The sequence below is a fragment of the Podarcis tiliguerta genome (assembly GCF_965153285.1).
Source record: "Podarcis tiliguerta genome assembly, chromosome: 13".
NCBI lineage: Eukaryota > Metazoa > Chordata > Lepidosauria > Squamata > Lacertidae > Podarcis > Podarcis tiliguerta.
Window position 1 is genome coordinate 35,798,556 of NC_139546.1, and position 18,090 is coordinate 35,816,645.

Below are 18,090 nucleotides of genomic sequence, written 5' to 3' on the forward strand. Positions count from 1 at the left end.
GATATTTAGGATGGTTTGGACTTGGTCATCCTCTGAGCGTGCACACACTACTTTGTCATCAGCATACTGAAGCTTTATGATGGAAGTTACCGTAACCTTACTCTTTGCTTTCAGCCTGCTCAGATTGAAGAGCTTTCCATCTGTTCGATACATGATTTCTACTCCGGTGGGGAGTTTCCCTTCGACAAAGTGTAGGATCATGGCAATGAAAATAATGAACAGAGTTGGGGCAATAACACAACCCTGTTTAACACCTGATCCCAATTAAAACCATCAACAAGGCAAAATACTCTGATACAGAGAGGAAATACTCCACTCTGATCTCTAGGTAATTAACAAAAGATAGTACCAGAGTTGGGAGGAGAACATTTCCAGGGTTGTAGTGGGCAATAATATAAGCAAACAGGAAAAAAGTGTCCCTTTTGCAAACTGGAGGGGATAGGGCAGAGCATGAGGTGGTTAATCTGTTTTCTGCTGCAGAGAAGGTGAGACACAATGTTTAGGGTCTCTTGGAATCAAAGGCTGCAGCAATGGAAGGAACAGGGCTCCTTTAGGATGTGAGTGTTCTGCACTCTCTCCATCTAGGCTTAGGCTGTACATATGTGTAAATAAACCATATATCATAAAGATGCCACAGTCTCTGCTGTGTTTCATTATCCAAATGGAAATACAGACCCTGGAAAGCATGCCTGGTACCCCTGGAATCTCACACCGCTCAGACATTGGGCGGTGTGTAACAAGATGTTGAGCCATTTAATGTGGGTGGGAGGGAATCTCCCCCCCCCTTTTTTTTATTTTGTTTCATTACAGAGTTTTCTGCAAATAATTAGCTTCCCATACCCTGGTCGCTTCCAGATTACCTGTTTATTGAGCACTCATGCTGATTTGTGTTATTGAATCTTGAAGTGCCCATCCTACAGCCCAGTTTCACACCTCAAGGGTATGTTAGAAATATTTACACATTCTGGAGTAGTGAATATGCTGCCAGAACAGTCCTCCCTTTTCCTTTTTCCCTTTTGTGGAAAATAAAGTACCCTAAACTGCAAATAAGTTGTCATAAGTAATCTGAGCTTTAATTTCTTCATGATTTTTTCTACCACTGCTAGGAACCATAAATTGGATTGCAACTGTTGATACTATTAATCATGCAGCTATCAACATACAAGAAATGAATTACTTGTGTTAATGTCTTTGTTAACACCTCACAAATTTTTTAACAGACTGTGTACACACCATACATTTAAGGGCACACACACAAATTCTGGGATCTATAGCTTATCCCTCACAGCTTCAATTCTTAGCGCTCTTTGAAAACTATGGTTCCCAGGATTCTTTGGGAGAAGCCATGTGTTTTAAATATATAGTGTATGCACAGCCTTACGCTGATGTAATATTTACATTTTGTTGCATGATACAATTTATTCTTTAAATGTCAGTTCCCAAAACAAATAATTCTGCCCCATTTGTATCTTTTCTTGCTCTCCCTTCAATAAGCTAACAGCTATGTACCTAGGTTTCTAGTGTAATCCCATGTATATTTAAATAGAAATGTTCTACGGTATTCAGGGCAGCGTACTCCCTAATAAGGGTATTTACTATTGCTGCTCTAGGCGTGCCCTTGGATTCCACCTGATTTTGGTGCCCCATTGTGGAAGTTGTTAATGTGAGGAGAGAAGTATCAGACCTGGATAGAATGACCCAGTGGTGAAAGAGAGGTAGTCTACGCATGCTTGGGGATACATTCATTTTATGAATACTTTGGGGCTGGATCACCATAATTGTTTTGGGAAGGAACTGTGCTGAGCCTTGGCTCAGATACAGCCCTTGTTACTTCATTGGATGGATGGATGGATGGATGGATGGATGATGAGGCCCAGGCCCAGTAAATTTTAGACTGTCCTAGGAATACAAGAACCCAGATAATTGGACTAATGGTAGAATCAGGACAGATTGGAGAAAGCACTTCTTTATACATTTTATAATTATTATATAAAATGTATAATATCAGGGCTTTTTGCAGCCGGAACTCCCCGGAACTCAGTTCTGGCACCTCTCATGTGGGCACCATTGCCCTTATAAGAGAACAAGGGAGGTGTTCATGGTGAGTTCTGTGAGTTTCCAGAAAAATAGCACTGTATAATATGTATGATTGATTGCAACAATAAGCAGTGATGGCCACTTCACTGTCTTAGGACACTTCCAGAGAGTCACTGTGGGACTCCATCACATACCAGCAAATTCAGGTTGTGCAGTTAAAGCTTATGTGGTGGAGCCCTTGCACAACAGACCCCAAACTCCAAAAAATCTGATTGTTTTTATAATAAGGAAAATGAGGGGGGAATGCACTGGATAGTGTGGGGCGAGATTTGCTTAACCTCCCCACAGGCAAGGCAGAAGAGTGCTCAATTAACAGATTGTCTGGAAATGACCTTACGTGTGGGTTAAACCACAGAGCCTAGGACTTGCCGATCAGAAGGTCGGCGGTTCGAATCCCCACGACGGGATGAGCTCCCGTTGCTCGGTCCCTGCTCCTGCCAACCTAGCAATTCAAAAGCACATCAAAGTGCAAGTAGATAAATAGGTACCGCTCCGGTGGGAAGGTAAACGGCATTTCCGTGCGCTGCTCTGGTTCGCCAGAAGCAGCTTAGTCATGCTGGCCACATGACCTGGAAGCTGTACGCCGGCTCCCTCGGCCAATAAAGCGAGATGAGCGCTGCAACCCCAGAGTCAGCCACGACTGGACCTAATGGTCAGGGGTCCCTTTACCTTTACCTAGACAAGTAAACTGAGCATAGGTCTGTCAATGGTCATTAGTAATCAAAGCTGCTCAGACACAGTGGAGAGCCAGCCCCCTGCTTGTAGTTTTCTTAGGAGCATCTGATTGGCCACACTCAGAAATGGGATGCTGAACAAGATGGATATTTGACCTGACCCAATAGGACTCTTCTTATATACTTTCTAGCTTTTCTTTCCTATTCCAGTAAACATATTTTCCTTCCAAGGCTCCAAGGTTGAATATGATTGCAGTACTTCATTAAAGATTAAACGGAGACCAGGTTTTCTTCTCCCTCTACAAGTAGCATAGCAAAAGAAGGAAGATGGAGTTGTCTGTCCACAGTTACTACAGGTATGGACAGTTATTATATTCTTTTAAGCTTTGTACAGGAATGCCAGAGTGTATCTCTTTGCCTTTTGTGACTTTTTGGCCCCTCTTTACATTTCTGACCCCTCTGTGGGTGCTTCCAGACTGTCGCTAAAACGAAATTCAATCACAAATGAGTAAATTCAGGTTGTGTATTTATAGCTGAATGAGAGGTCTTGAGCAGCTTCTTTGAGTCAAATCCCCCCACGTTTTCTTTCCAGTAAGGTGAAAGGGAAACGTACTGGAAAGTGTGGGATAACACTTGTTTTTGCACAATGGTCATCCTACCTCTCCTCCATCTAACTTCCCTGCAAACAAATCGGGATGAATGTCCAAAAGCTGGTCTGGCAAGTCCACACAGAGGATAATTCTGAAGATAATTCATTTGAAGAAGTGGGCTCCAGTCCACGAAAGTGCATGTCACAATAAACTTGTTGTGCGGCACGGGTTGGGGGGGGGGTTCAGTAATAGGAAAAGACCCCCCTTTTCACCTGGCCAGTGCTCTTCTGTGTCTTAATAGTTTCGTGACAGGCAGATAAAGGTTCCCCCCACCCCACCCCACCCCACCTCCCTTTCCGGGCAAGAAAGTGAAATGGTGAAAAAGACTGAGTGGTTTCTTCCTTCCGTGCAGACCGAGCCCTTGTCAGCCAGGAAGAAAAGCGGCAAAAGAGACACGACACAACTGGAGGAGGGGCGCTACAATTTTCAAGAAGTCGGGCCCCTCCCAAATGAGCCACCCTTCCCCAACTCCGTTCTTCGGGGCAACTGGCCAGCCACGCGCTCTCTGGTCCCACCCACGTGGACCTTTGCCAAGGGCAGGGCTGGGTAAGCCTGGTGCGATGTGGATGAGCTAAACTGGGGAATTTCGTGTGTTTTTTTTAATCCAAGGAGGGGGTGAAGAGAGGAAACTTCAGGAGCAACAAGAGCAGCAGGAAGCTGCCTCCGTCCTAGACCCTCCATCAGCACCTCCAGGTACCTATCCAACGGGTCAGGGGGAAAGTTGGGTGCCAAAACTCCTGGGTTCTCGAGGGAGAATTTGGGAAACGAGACCTTGGGAAAGGGGGGGGGATTAGAGCAGGGTGCTAGGTAGGATCCCATAATATTCCCGTTTGGGGGTGGGAAGAGAGATCGAGAGATCTTGCCAGTTAGGCTCGGAAGAGCTGACAGCCAGATTTTTTTATTTTTTTTTTAGGAAATAGAAAGGGATTTGTGAGAATTGAACGGGAGAAGCATCAATTTGACGCCTGAGGCTGGGGCTGGGGGGAGGAGAAGCCTTAGCAAACCACTCCCCTCTGTCAGATTGCCAGCCCCTCCCTCTGCTCTAACCCTCTGGACCCCGCGTCCTCTCCCCAAAATCCTCTTTTTTTCGCCCGATCGTCGCTATCATCCATTTCCCTCCCCAAGAGAATTCAGGGAGCCTTCCTTCAGACACACGACCCCATCGCTCCAAGCTCCCTTAGCAGCGCTTTTTAGATGGAGTCCGATCAATACATTGCTTAGGCCGATACACGAAGGTCGTTGCAAAAGGCAAATTTTGCAAATGGAGGGTAGCCCCCCCCCCAATAAAGCTCACCCAGCTCCACCTCCTGAATCGTCCACGTTTTAGCCAACTCACGGCGCACCGTAAAAGGGTAGCTGCGAAACTTAAAACAAAAGCCGAGGGGGCGGTGTTCCTTCCCCAGCCCCCCCATTGAGATTCCTGCCTGCCTTGAATAACAAGGTGCTTGAGGTGTTGGAAATCAGGGAACCTCTCAGATCCCCAGATGCTGCCCCTTCTCCAACGTAGTGGGTATTGCATTTTGGGATAATGTGATACCTTATGGGGGTGCGTGTTTCTTTCAAAATGGGTTTCCTAGCATCCTATATACTTCAGTTATTTACCCTAAGCTCAACATACTCTGCTACTACAGCTGACAAAACCCAGCCTAGGTTTCTAAAGGGCCTTTTCATGTATGAGGTTTAAGATTAAACTGGATGGTGATAATGGAAAAGTAAATGCTGTTGTTGGTCTCTCTTCCAGTTTTTATTCCCCATTTGCAATTTTCATGTGCAGCAGAAATGAGATGCTGAAATACCTTTAATTGTGTGAAAATTACCCCAGGCCTTAAACTGATGGAGATAGACATTCCTAAAAGATATATCTAGGACAATGATTTTGGTTTTTTTGGTATTTGTTTAAAGTATTTTGTATCTGTTTAAAAAGCAGACTAATGCAGCAATCCTAATCAAGACTACTCAGAAGTAAATCCTGCTGAATTCATTGGGACTTATTCCCAGGCAAGTGGGACTATGATGCTGCAGTCCGGTGCACATTTGGAAGCACCAGACCATAAGACGCACCTAGTTTTTGGAAGAGGAAAACAAGGGAAAAAATATTCTGAATCTCAGAAGCCAGAATAACAAGAGGGATGGCTGTGCGGCGAAAGCAGCGATCCCTCTTGCTGTTCTGGCTTCTGGGATAGCTGCGCAGCCTGCATTCGCTCCATAAGACGCACACACATTTCCCCTTACTTTTTAGGAGGGAAAAAGTGAGTCTTATAGAGCAAAAAATACAGTAAGTCTCACTGAAGACTTACCCTTCTGAGTAAAGTTATCCAGGATTGTGCAGTGTTGATACACTCCTAAACAACTTTTCTTGGATTCAGCCCCATCAAACTCAGTGGCGCTTGCTTCTGAATGTGCATACTTAGGACTGTATTATATTGTGCCCTCCCCATTTTGTGAATTCTAATATGTTTTTTTACACCCTTTATTTTGTGGGTGCTTGTTTATTCTTAACACTGGTTTTAGTATCCTCACAGAAAAACAAAGTAAGTTATTCTAAAGAGCTCTTCTGTGATCAAGCAGTTTAAGTTGCCTATCCATGCGTTCTGACCTCTCCGCCTAGGAGCCAGATGTTAATTGCCAGTGTCAGAAAATTTTAGTGACATATGTGTATGTGTGTTGGCAGTGTTCAAAAGAGGAGTGCCTTTTCAATCTGGAATGAGTCATTTGCAAATGTTATTCATAGGAAACGAAAAGCAGAAGAGAACGTTTTTTTCTTTAAAAAAACCTCCCAAATATAAATTCTAGTCCATATAGCTTTCGTATTCAGTTCACAAATTAAGAGCATGCACATACAATTTAAAAAGTTGGGGTAAACTAGAATAATTTTACAGTTTTGTAGAGGAAGCAGAATAGCGTGAAAACCTAGTCATGTGGTGCATGGTAAGATACCCAGATAGCAGAGAAACAAATCAACCCAAGCAGATACCAAAAATCCTGTCTCTCACAGCTAGCATACGTTCTCATGGCACTTCAAGTTGCTTTGAGTTTACATTTTAGTAAAAAAAGAGCAACTAATAAGTGCAATACATAATAATAAATATCGGTAATAATAGGAGCCACTTATCCTTCTATGTATTATTATCCTAAAATAAAATGAAAACGGTTCTTTCTCTGCCTTTTTTGTAAGGCAGGCACTGGATTCCTTATTTTTCAAAACTAGGAATGGCCTTAAGTTGGCTGCTGTGGGAAAATTCAGAAGTATGCAGTGGCGTAGCTAGCCGCTCAGGTGCCTGGGGTGGCGCACACCCCCATTTGCGCTATCAATTTAATGCAGTCTTATTCTACTTCAAACAGTCATGGCTTCCCCTGAAGAATCCTGGAGACAGTAGCTTGTTAAGGGTGAGGAGAGTTCTTAGGAGATCCCTATTCCCCTCACAGAGCTACAATTCTCAGCATGGTTTAACAACCCAATGCCCTCTTCCCATGGAACTCTGGGAATTGTAGCTCTCCTAACATGCACTCTTAACAAACTACAGTTCCTTTGTGGGACTCCTTCTGGGAAGCTGTGCTACTGCTTCAAATGAGAGCATTGAAGTTTAACTGGTTGATTCACAAGGAACTAGGAGCTAGAATCTGTTAAGTTTTCTGCGATGGGATCTTTTTGGAGACAGATGAAAGACCAGGAGGCAGAATTTGTGGATCCGGAAGGAGAATGGACTGGGCTTAATTTGAACCAGGATTCAGTCCAAGCACTTTGTTTTCAGTACCAGGCCATGATATAGGACTTCAATACTTTACAGTGGGGTGGGTGGGAGGGATGTGTGTGTCAGACTTGGAGGTCAAAGCTCACCTTCCAGACTTCTCTATCTGGCCCCTGTGACTTTACCTAGATCATACCCTCTTACCTCAGGCCACACCCTCTCACCAAATTTACTTCACATCCCTTTTGAGAGTTTTTGCCTGGCTGGAATGTGTCATTGAGCTCTGATAATGCCTCCTGCTTGCCTAGGTGGAGGCTGGAGCAGGGTGTGAGGGTCAGTGTAGAAAGTACAGTGGTGCCCCGCAAGACGAATGCCTCGGAAGACGAAAAACTCGCAAGACGAAAGAGTTTTCCGTTTTCTGAGGTGCTTCGGAAGACGGATTTCCCTATGGGCTTGCTTCGCAAGACGAAACGTCTTGCGCCTTTTTTTTAAAACCGCCAATGCATTCCTATGGGAAACGGTCAATACACAGCGGTGCTTCGCAAGACGAAAAAACTCGCAGAACGAATTAATTTCGTCTTGCGGGGCACCACTGTAGCTTGATGTACACAGGTAAAATTTACATGAATTGCTCAGCCACTTTTGCTTCTGGTTCCACGTGGCACTGGCATGTGGTCCCCAGAAAAGAATGTGGCCTGGCGGCTGAGAAAGTTCTCCCATCCCTGTTTTATAGGTTAAGCCACTCTAGGGATTGTAGCTCCATGTGGGTCTCCTAACAACTCACAGCACCCTTAGCAAACTAAAGTCCCCAGGATTCTTTGGGGGAAGCTGTGACTGTTTAAAGTGGTATGATCTTGCCTTAAAAGTCAATTTAAGAAATTAACTACTGAGAAAATGTAGTCAGAAACTGTAGGTTTGTTGCTGCTGCTGGCTATTATTATTATTATTATTAAAAACCGACCTCATGTTTGCAACTTCCTTTTGCCTTTCTTGCTGCTCTGCAATTTCTGATGTATACCATCAGGATTCCCTCGCTGGTATTTGAAAGGCAGGGCCCCTTGGTGGGACTGAAGGAGGCGGCAGCGACACAGCCAGGCTGTTGCTACCTCCACCCCTGGCGTGCCCAGGGCTCACATGACTCTGCAACATCTGGATCACATTAGGGCAAAGCCTAAAGCCACAGGAATGTGAGCTGGGTAGATGAGCCCAGCTCCTTGCTTCTCTGGGCTGGAGGGGGCTGGGAAAGACGGCATGTCCAAGGAGGGGCTCGGAGCTCTAGATATCTCCAGACAGACCCAATGAGGTGTGGGTAACAGCTAGACAGAAATGTACAATATGTGCTTAGAAGCTGGGGCTTGGGAGTCCTCTGGGAGTGATGCAGTGGGTGAGAATAGTGGGCCTGAGCCTCAGGACTCCTCCTGGCTCCTCTAAGTGGGTTGTGGCAGGGGAGACAGGCCTGCTGCGAGTCAAAGACTTTGGGGGAATGGGATCTACTAGTTTGAGCGGGGGAGGGAGTTAGAATGGGAAACCAGGGGCCCTTACATTCCGGAGAAGGAACAGAGCGGTGTCTAGTTGCTCAGTCTGGAGCTGGAAAGATTTCTGAGTGAAGAAGGTGGGAGGTCTGGAGTTGGAAACTCTGTTAAGATTTAATCAGATTTTGGACACCCTCACCTATCCCTAGTATTAAGTGCAGAAAACAGGTTTTTGTTTTTGTTTTGCAAGGTTTTGTTTAATGCTGCCCACCCTTCTCTCCCCAGCTTCCAGCTGCCAAGATGAGTTTCCTTCTCTTCGCAGTCACTGCCCTCCATGTCCTCATTCTCATCTTACTCTTCGTCGCCACGTTGGACAAGGTGAGAGAACGCAGAAGCTCTCGCTCCCGGTCCGTCTTGTTTTCCTCCTCTGTTTTAGGTTTGTTCAGCTGGTAGCCTGTTGTGAGCCAGATCTGGCCCTCGGAAGCAACTTTTTATTGGCCCCGTGCCTCAGTGGGCATACCAATCCTTAATCCAGGTGTGGTAAACAATTTCATTCACCCTGGAAGCAACCAATCTCTCTGTGCGCCATGTCATGTGATTCAAACTACATTGTTCTTGCGTGCTGCCTATCCGGGGAGATCTTTCATAAAGCCCATACTGCTAGGTGGTGCTGAATTCATTATTACAGAGCCTACCATCTGTGATAGAGCCTGGAGCTGGTCTGGAGAATAGAGAAGCCCCAACTGAAAGTATTGATGCCGGCAGTCTCTTCCTGCTCTGGATCCCGAATTCTCCAAGGGCCCAGACCAGCCCTTAGACTTCTCCATAGTCCTCCCCTGCCCCACCCTCACAAAAAAGGACAGTCAGTTTCTGAAGGTGCTAAAGGAAATTGTAGATTCACTGAAGCTCTCCAACTTATTGCATAGTAGCATGTTTCAAGTACATGGAACCCATCAGAGGGTTGTAGGCCACCCAGAGTGGCTGATGAAACCCAGCCAGATGGGTGGGGTATAACTAATAACTGTATTATTATTATTATTATTATTATTATTATTACCACCACCATCATGTTATCACATCCCTCCTGAATGAGGCATTTAATCTTTGGGAACATAAAGTTAATTTATTGCAGCGGATAGCTTTCTTTAGAATGGGATTTCTGCCTTTGACATGGCATATAATAGGCTGCAATCCCAACCATTGACTTGCAGGCAGTGCTTTTTTCTGGGAGGACGCAGGGGCACGCATACACATTTTGTGAAATCTAACTTTAGCCTCATTGAGGGGCAGTATTTCATTCAATATGAGTAGGAAAATGAGAGTATCCCTAAACATTTCTTTTAAAAAAGCACTGCTTACAGGTATGCCTCACTGAATATAATAGGATTTACTTTTGAGTAGACATGGCTAGGCCTGTGCTGCTACGTGAGAAATTGGAGCCAATTTTCTTTAGTACTTTTTGTGCTTTGCCTCCTTTATTTTGATCTCAATATTGATTTTTATTTTTATTTTTGGTTCTGTACTGCTTTATTCTGGTCCCTGGAGACAAAAAAAGGAAAGGGAAGAAGAGTCCTAATTTTATTTTGGTGTGTCTTAATTTGGCAGCTGTAGCCTTGGAATCTTTTTGACACTTCTACTCCTGACTCAAGGTGTTTTGTTAACTTTTTAAAGTGATAATTGTGCTAGAGCCTGCATCTTCAGCCAGTGTTGGGGGTGGATACACAATTTATTCACCAACCGTGTCTGTGTGTACTTCATTGTCTTCGTTAAGCCCTGAAGTGTGTTTCCCCGAGATGACAGCTTATTGAAAATGAAAATGGAATGGCACACCCATTAACATAAGTTATGGGCTGTACTGTAAGTGTGGGTGTTTCTTCTGCTTTGCACAGGCTATTCACATTTGTCATTATTCTTTTATTTGTGCAAATAATTCAGATTTGATGCCATACAATACTCACCTTACAAAAAAAGGAACAATTAAAACTCAGACCTTGTGTAGTTGAATCCCCAGGTTTTTATGGTGTATCTGGGGGTGAAACAACACATTATGAGGCTAACTTTGCATTTGCTTCATCATTGGAGTCAGGGGTTTTTTCAAGGGAGAATCTGTAGGTTAGATTCCTAACCATTCCCCAATCTGTCCACTCTCCCCTGCAGCCCTTTGGCTGCCCCCACTCCACTCCCTCGCCTTGGAAAATAAGGTCCTGCTGGGGTGGGAAAGAGAAGCAAAGATAAATTATGGAGGCAGTGGTGTAGTGTGGAAGGTGCAGGGGGGGCTGGCCGCACCGGGCGCAACATCTAGGGGGGGGCGCTCGCACTCGCAGCTCTCTGAGTGCTAAAATCCACGGGTTAGGGGGCGCAAATTACTTGCCTTGCCCCGGGTGCTGACAACCCACGCTACGCCACTGTATGGAGGAGAATCAGTGAATGAGAGAAGAGTTAAAAATGCTTCCCCTCCCACGCGCTCATTTTCCTTGCCCCACTTCTACATTACTTTTAAATAGAAAGCATGGGTTTGCAATCATACATATATATTTATTTACTATATATGCAGTGCAGCTTATTAGGACATCTCAGGCAAACCACCCTCTCTCAAACTTCATCCCCAATCTGCAGTAGGGGGATAATAACACACAGTAAAGAAAGGCAGTAGCATTAGCCCTGGGAATTTAGGCACAGTGAGTTACTGACCCCATAATACAGTGAAGCCTGCACTCTCCACTCCTGCTCTTCCTTGGACTGGGGCACACCCTGCTGCAGGCCTGCATTAGGAGCCCTGCCAGTGAGTTGTCCAGGAAACTGTTTAATAAACCACATACCTTTCCAATACCTATGTAGAACCCAAATTCTCAAGGCTCAACAAGCAACGCAAGCCCCCGGTTATTCATGATGGTGTAGTACAGTGGAACCTCATGCTACGTACCGCCCTCCTTGCGAACGCTTTGGGTTACGAGCTCCGCTAACCCGGAAGTAGATGCTCCAGGTTGCAAATTTTGCCCTAGGATGCGAGCAGAAGTCGCGCTCTGGCAGGGCAGCAGCAGCGGGAGGTGCCATTAGCGAAAGCGCACCTCATGTTATGAATGGTTTCGGCTTGAGAACGGACCTACGGACCGACTTAAGTTCGTAACCAGAGGTACCACTGTATAGCAGTGAAGAGACTTAAGATACATATCAGAAAGTCTCCAGTTCTGCTCCCACATCTGCCATGCTCATTGAGTTTAAACCACCACGCTCTTCCACCCTCTGTAGCTTTGACTCCCTCCCACAACTACAAAATGGGGATAATAGTACTGACTTACCTTACAAGGTTGTAGCCCTTTACTGGACTACAACTCCCAGCATCCCTGACTACCAGCAGAGCAGGGGCTGATGGGACTTGGAGTCCAACAACATGTGGATGGCCACCGGTCAGCCACCTCTGCTGTAAAGATTGCAAACAACAGTGTCTATGAAGTGCTATAAACATAGTGCTATATCAGCCCTGTGTGTGTTTACTATTAATTGGTGCACCCATGAAAATGTACTATATGAATGAAACAAACACATGTTTGGAAACACACATTCATACAGATACCCTTGAGTGCCATGATTAATGCTAGTTCCCGCTTATGTGGTCCCAAACGCATGTTTGTTGCTATGTTAGGTGTGGAAAGGCCTTGGGAAAACCATTACCTTGGTGCTTATCACTTTCCAGTTTGCTCTCAAAAGTAAACTCCCTTTGAACTTTGAAAACTAGTCTTCCAAGCATGTCCAGTAATGTTATCAGCCCACTGGCCACACTGACCTGTGCAAGCCCTTGGTGGTGGGAAATAACAGGCTTTTCTAAAGTTTTGCTGACTGCTTGGTTGGAGTCAGTTCTTACTTGGCTTCCCCGATGGAAAAGCTCAGCCAGCCAGCCAGCCCTCCTTGGAGGCCTGCTTCTAAAATCTCCATTGTAATTCTCTTCCAGTCTTGGTGGGTCCTGCCCGACAAGGAAACCGTGAACATCTGGTATGAGTGCACACTTAATAACCACACCAACACCTGGGCCTGCAAAACAGTCTCTGACAGTGGTGAGTACCGCAAAGGCTATTGCACATCATATTAACTGCTGCTTCTCTACTGCATGTCTATAGTCTCCTCCTCTCTCATCACCCCCCTACTTATCTTTCCCCCACAGCATGGCTTCAGGCAGTCCAAGCCTTCATGGTTTTAAGTCTTCTCTTCTCCAGCTTAGCCTTCATTATCTTCATGTGCCAACTCTACACCATGAAGCGGGGAAGCCTGTTCTACGCCACTGGGATCTTCCAGATACTTACATGTAAGTATGGTGTGGTGATTTGAGACCAGTTGTAAGTATGGTGTGTGTTTAGAGACCAGTTTAATTAGCTTGCGGCGAGTAGTAAATCTCACAGGGAGAGATACAGCATAGGAGCCAGAAAGGAAGTACAGTAATACTTTGGATGGGCAGAAGTAGGAGTGCAGCCTGGGGTAAAGCAGTGTGATGGAGGGGGGCATGTATATGTGTAGGAGCTGCTCTTGTGAGGAAGTAGTGAGGACATGTAGGAGGAAGAGCCATGCAGGTATACCATAAGACCCAGCAACACCAAATTGCCAAGTATACTACCACTTTTGGGCTAATTCCACTGGATAAATCTGAAATATGTTATCGTTCTCTTCTCTTCGATGTTATCACAAAATATGCTGAGATGCAAAGTGCAGATTCCAATATGGATGCCGGTGAGATTTATGCCTTGGGATTTCGTTGTCACGCTGCAAAGGGATCGTACATTTAAAGCGCATGGCTTTAATCTATGGTATACATCTCAAAGAGCTACAATTCCCAGCACCCTTAACTACAGTTCCCAGGATTCTTTGGGGGGGAAGCCAGGAGCTTTAAATACCTGGTGAAGATGTGAGCATTGAATGCAGCTTTAGGCAGTAAGATGTAGCTAACAGGGATCCGGTGCTAATTGTCTGCTTGGATCTGTTTCCAGCTATCTCCGTGTTCACAGCTGCCGTGATCTACACCACCCACGTGAAACAGTTCCAGGATCGCCGACCACCGGGTGGGTCTTTTGGTTACTGTTTTGTGCTGGCGTGGCTGTCCTTTCCTTTGGCTCTTATCAGTGGAATCATTTACATCCACCTTCGGAAAAAGGAGTGACCATCAACTGGATGATCTCTCCCATTTGCCTTGGAAGGAGCCCTGTTCTCCTCTGAATTTAGCTATGTATTAACTCTTTGCAGTTTTCAAAGGCAGTTATGGTACAAAATCCTATGCGATACATGGATTGGTCCACTGGGGTTCTGCATTGTGAGTGTATCACCCCTTGTTTGCATGTTATCAGGTACTTCCACATAATACAGCAAGTTAAAGGGGTGTCATCTTGCACTTGGCATTTCCCAGGGCTCTTCTATTTTTCAGATTTGGCAAAAATGGAAATACACATTAAAACTCAAACTTGCAAACATTTCTAGCATTCTTTTTTCCTTTTAATCCCCATTTTAAAAAATGGTGGATTGAATATGTTTCTTGTGGGTTTTTTTTAATAAATAAAAAAATCAGTGTTCTTTCCACATTTGCAGCTTGGAAGCTAAAATATCAAACGTGGGGGGGGGGGGCCCTAATAAATTCATTGAAAGAACTGAAACCACAAAAATCGTAGAAAGTAGGACTTCATCACGTTGTCCATACAGAACTGTTTGTCATGAATTGAAAAATCTGCAACTCTCTCTTGTTTCTCAACTGCTGGGACATTATGCACAGAGCCTGATGATAGCAGAGTTTGAAATTGGTCATTGAGATCACCACGAAAAATGAATTTCATCTTCTGAATTTGAAACATGAAACATAAGGGCATTTTTGCATGTGCTGTTACACGCACTTTAAGTAATGTATTTTTAGGTTTTCACCTAAGACATTTTAAGCGACAGCGTAAAAATGCGAGGTGTGATTTGGACAAAACCATTTGCTAATACTTGCAAAATACCTGCCCACTGTTCAGGGAGTCACAAGTGATTATAACTCCCCCTTGAGTCAACCTTCAGTAACAAACCCCCATTTTTCTGCAGAATGTGTTAAAATGACCCTGGTGAGAACTCAGATAGCATCACTTTCCTCTTCCCCTCCAGCCAGTAACTACTTTAAAGGAGTATCTCATCCCCCCCCCCCCCCCAGTCTGAGGTTATACTCTGTACTTTCCCCAAAACAGCATAGGGTGAGGTATTTAAGCTAATCATATCCACCATCCTTCTAAAGCTGGGAGGATTAATCCTGCCTTCTTGCCCCATAGCAATTACGCACAAAATATTTGGAAAACATGGGAAAGATTTTGCTTCTCCAGTAGCCTTACCAAGCAGCCTGCTTGCAAGTTATTAAAAACGGGTTCCTTCCAATGATATTTCTGTAACAGTATTATATATGTGCTGGCTCCCCCAAAGTCCCCTTTCACCTTCTTGACCTGGCCTTTTAATATTTTATACGCATTTTAAGAATAAAAGAAAACCTAATAAACAAAATTCAGCAGAGCCATGTGTTCCTTTGCGGACTACAGTGTTTCACATTCTTGTCTCACATTCCCGCAGCCTTCACAAGGAAACTTTCCTTTGGCGAACAGAACACTGCAGACTTAGAGTATCTTTTCTAATAATCTGTTGATTTACAAACAGTGCAGGCTGGCTGGATGAGAGTGCAGAAGCAAACATGCTGTTCCAAATCCACAACACCCGACATCATTAAAAAGCTTTCCTCCTTGCAGAAATGCTTGTGGCACCTCTTCCAGCCAACTCCGGACTGCTGTTATTCATCCAGTCCCTCCTTGCCCAGACTCTCTGCATTCCGACTGAGCAAACTTGTTTTCATTGCATTTCAATCTCCCCTTCACAGAAGCTTCCTCCTCCACCCATGTTATTCTCAAAACAACCTGTGATATCGGTAAGGCTGGAAAAGATGTGCCAAGGACACTCAGGCATCTGCATGGCCGAGTGGAGACTATGGTTGGAATGCAGCAAAGTTTTACTCCGAGTAGACTCAGTGAAATGAACGAACTTGGCCAAGGTGCACCATTCACTTCAGTGGCTCTGCCCCGAGTAAAACTTAGTTGAATGCAAGACCCTACGGACCTTGTGCTCGCTGGTCCTGATCTGCCAGCAACCCCACCCCAGTTCTCTAGGTACAGCCGCTTTCCATCCTCACTGTGCACTTGGGCTGAGATAAAAGTGCAGCTTTATGCCTGCCAAGAGCACTAATATACCATCTGGTGGTGCAGAGATCTGGGCACGTGAACCAATAAATATTTAACCTAATTGAAATCTGAATGTTTAACTATCCACCAGCCACCCTAAAGCTTGTCTTTTTACAAGTGTAGAAGCAAGGGAATGCAGCCAGAAAAGGGCAGCCGACGCCACGGCAGGTAGGAGCAAGCTAATACCGTAGAACGGGTGTTGCTAAACTACGACTTCCACTGGCCCCAGCAAGTCAGTGGCCAGGGATGGAAGCTGTAGTTCAGCAACACCTGGAGGGCCAAAGGCTCCCCATACCTGGCTTAGAAGATGGTGGGCTCTGCTTTGTTACAAAGTTTTTAAGCAGAGGCTGGATGGCCACCTATCAGGGGTGCTGTAGTAGTGGATTTCCTGCATCAGCTGGAGCTGGGATTAGTTGACCTTTGATGTCCCTTCCAATTCTGGTTCTATGGGTCTGTCCTAAGTACAGGAAACATAGCCGCATCTCTCTCCCAAGTACAAAACACTGCTTTGTATCCCTTGGTTCATCTGACGCAGACTGTCAGCCTTTTCGAAGGCATGCTTCCTTCTAGTCCTCAAGTTTGTCATGAAGGCAACTGGGAAACAAGCAGGCAACATTAAGGGGTAGAAGGGTGGTCCATTCTGGATTTTGCATACTCAGCGGGGAGTCTCTGCTGGGGGGAAAGAGGGGAACTCTTAACAATATTCTGCTACCAGCAGCCACAATGGCTGTGTTCTGCCTCCACTGTCAGAGGCATCATGCCTCTGCATACCTGTTGCTCAGAATCACAGGTGGGCAGAGTGCTGTTGAGCTCCTGCCCTGCTTACAGACTTCCCAAAGGCACCTGGTTGATTGCTGTGGAAACAGAATGATGAACTAGACAGGCCTTTGCCTGACGCAGCAGGTTCCTTAAACTGTACGGCTGAGATGATTATCATAACATGCAATCTGCCTGACCTGTAATCTTCCATTTTAATTAAAACAAATGTAGAATTACATCAGGGGTGGGGAACTTGCGGCCCTCCAGATGTTGTCAGACTCCCTTCATCCCTGCCCTTCAGTCCTGCTGGCTGAGCCTGGTGGGAGTCTGCCAACATCTGGAGGTCCCCCATCCTTGAATTAGAGGCTGTGCAACGGCTAAAAAGATCCCATAGCCCAGGGATGGAGAAGATGCTTAACTTAGAGGAAATCAAGCTCGTTACCCTGCACCTCTCAGTGGAAGGGGGCAAGGCTGGGAAATATCTCTGCTCGAGGCCAAGGAGTGCTGCTGCCAGCCCATGTAAACAAAACTGGTCTAGATTGACCAGTGAGCAGACTGCCACAAAGCAATGTCCTGTGTAGCCCCTTTATCAAGGAGACAGTTTATTAGTTCCTCTCAAATATCATGTCAGGTTGGTGTCTTAGATGAGGGGTTGGTAATCTGCAGCCTGCCCACCTCATTTCAGAAGTCCTCTGCAAGCTGTGTGTCCATATCTGTCTCTCTTCTGGCAACCGGCTGACTGGGGAGACAGGAAGAACATGGCTTCAGCCCCACCTCCTGCTAGTATGCTGCCTCCAACTGATTAGCACCTCCAAAGGAATGTGGCTTTTGACAGGGGGAGCCCCTTCCCCGAAGGTTTTGGGTGGTACCTCCACCATTAGGCAAGGTGTAGGATCAGCAGTCCTGTACAAGAAGCTGTATGACTGCATCAGAACCTCTCCTGCAACTTTCTTCTTGAGGGAAACCTCAAGATAAGAGAGCTCAAGTAATTGCTTGTGGGGAGCCCTTGTCAGCAAGTGGCAGGATGCTAAACAATGAAGCAGGCTGTTTTATTGTGTCACTTGTGCTAGTTTTCTTTTTTAAAGCCATAATTGGCTTTTTCTAAGTTTATCACTGCTGGAAATGTGATATATTAGAAACAGAATCTCCCCTCCACTAATCTGCCATAAAATGTTCAATGAAGCCAAGAAAGTAACTCAGGGGGTGGTAGTTTCTCTGCCCCCCCCCCAAATATAGTGTGCCTGCCCCAATAAAGTGTCATTTGTCAGGAAGGGGAGCTGTGTGCTCATTGGTCCCATAGCAAAACCCAGCAGCGTGAACATCTCCCACAGACCACCTGCTCTAACAGCAGGCATCTCCTAACAGAGAACACACAAAAACCGTCATCGGGGGCCATGATCACTGCCTAGGACTGCCGAGCTTCCTGTCTTGCTTGCTGCAGGAACAAATGGGTGCCTCACCATGATGTATCTGTTTGTTCTGTAATGTCCTAGGAGGAATTCAAGACAAAACAGTTGCTACTG

The 18,090-nt window shown here is 45.4% G+C and overlaps 1 protein-coding gene across 4 annotated transcripts in view; it reads left to right on the plus strand.

Annotated features, from left to right (window-relative positions):
- EMP3 (epithelial membrane protein 3 (MAM blood group)) overlaps nt 1-15,083 on the plus strand; it is a 25,186-nt gene extending 10,103 nt beyond the window's left edge. Inside the window, exons 1-7 of one of the 4 annotated variants that reach the window (XM_083411694.1) lie at nt 861-940; nt 3,003-3,127; nt 3,774-4,114; nt 8,868-8,960; nt 12,532-12,634; nt 12,742-12,882; nt 13,559-15,083. In XM_083411694.1, the coding sequence (XP_083267820.1) occupies nt 8,883-8,960; nt 12,532-12,634; nt 12,742-12,882; nt 13,559-13,728 (492 nt within the window). In that variant the 5' untranslated portion in view covers nt 861-940; nt 3,003-3,127; nt 3,774-4,114; nt 8,868-8,882 and the 3' untranslated portion in view covers nt 13,729-15,083. Of the gene's footprint in view, nt 1-860; nt 941-3,002; nt 3,128-3,773; nt 4,115-8,276; nt 8,414-8,469; nt 8,495-8,867; nt 8,961-12,531; nt 12,635-12,741; nt 12,883-13,558 lie in introns of those variants that run through there. The other 3 variants (XM_083411695.1, XM_083411696.1, XM_083411693.1) reach the window with 3 other exon arrangements.
- Nucleotides 15,084-18,090: the final 3,007 nt, after the last annotated feature.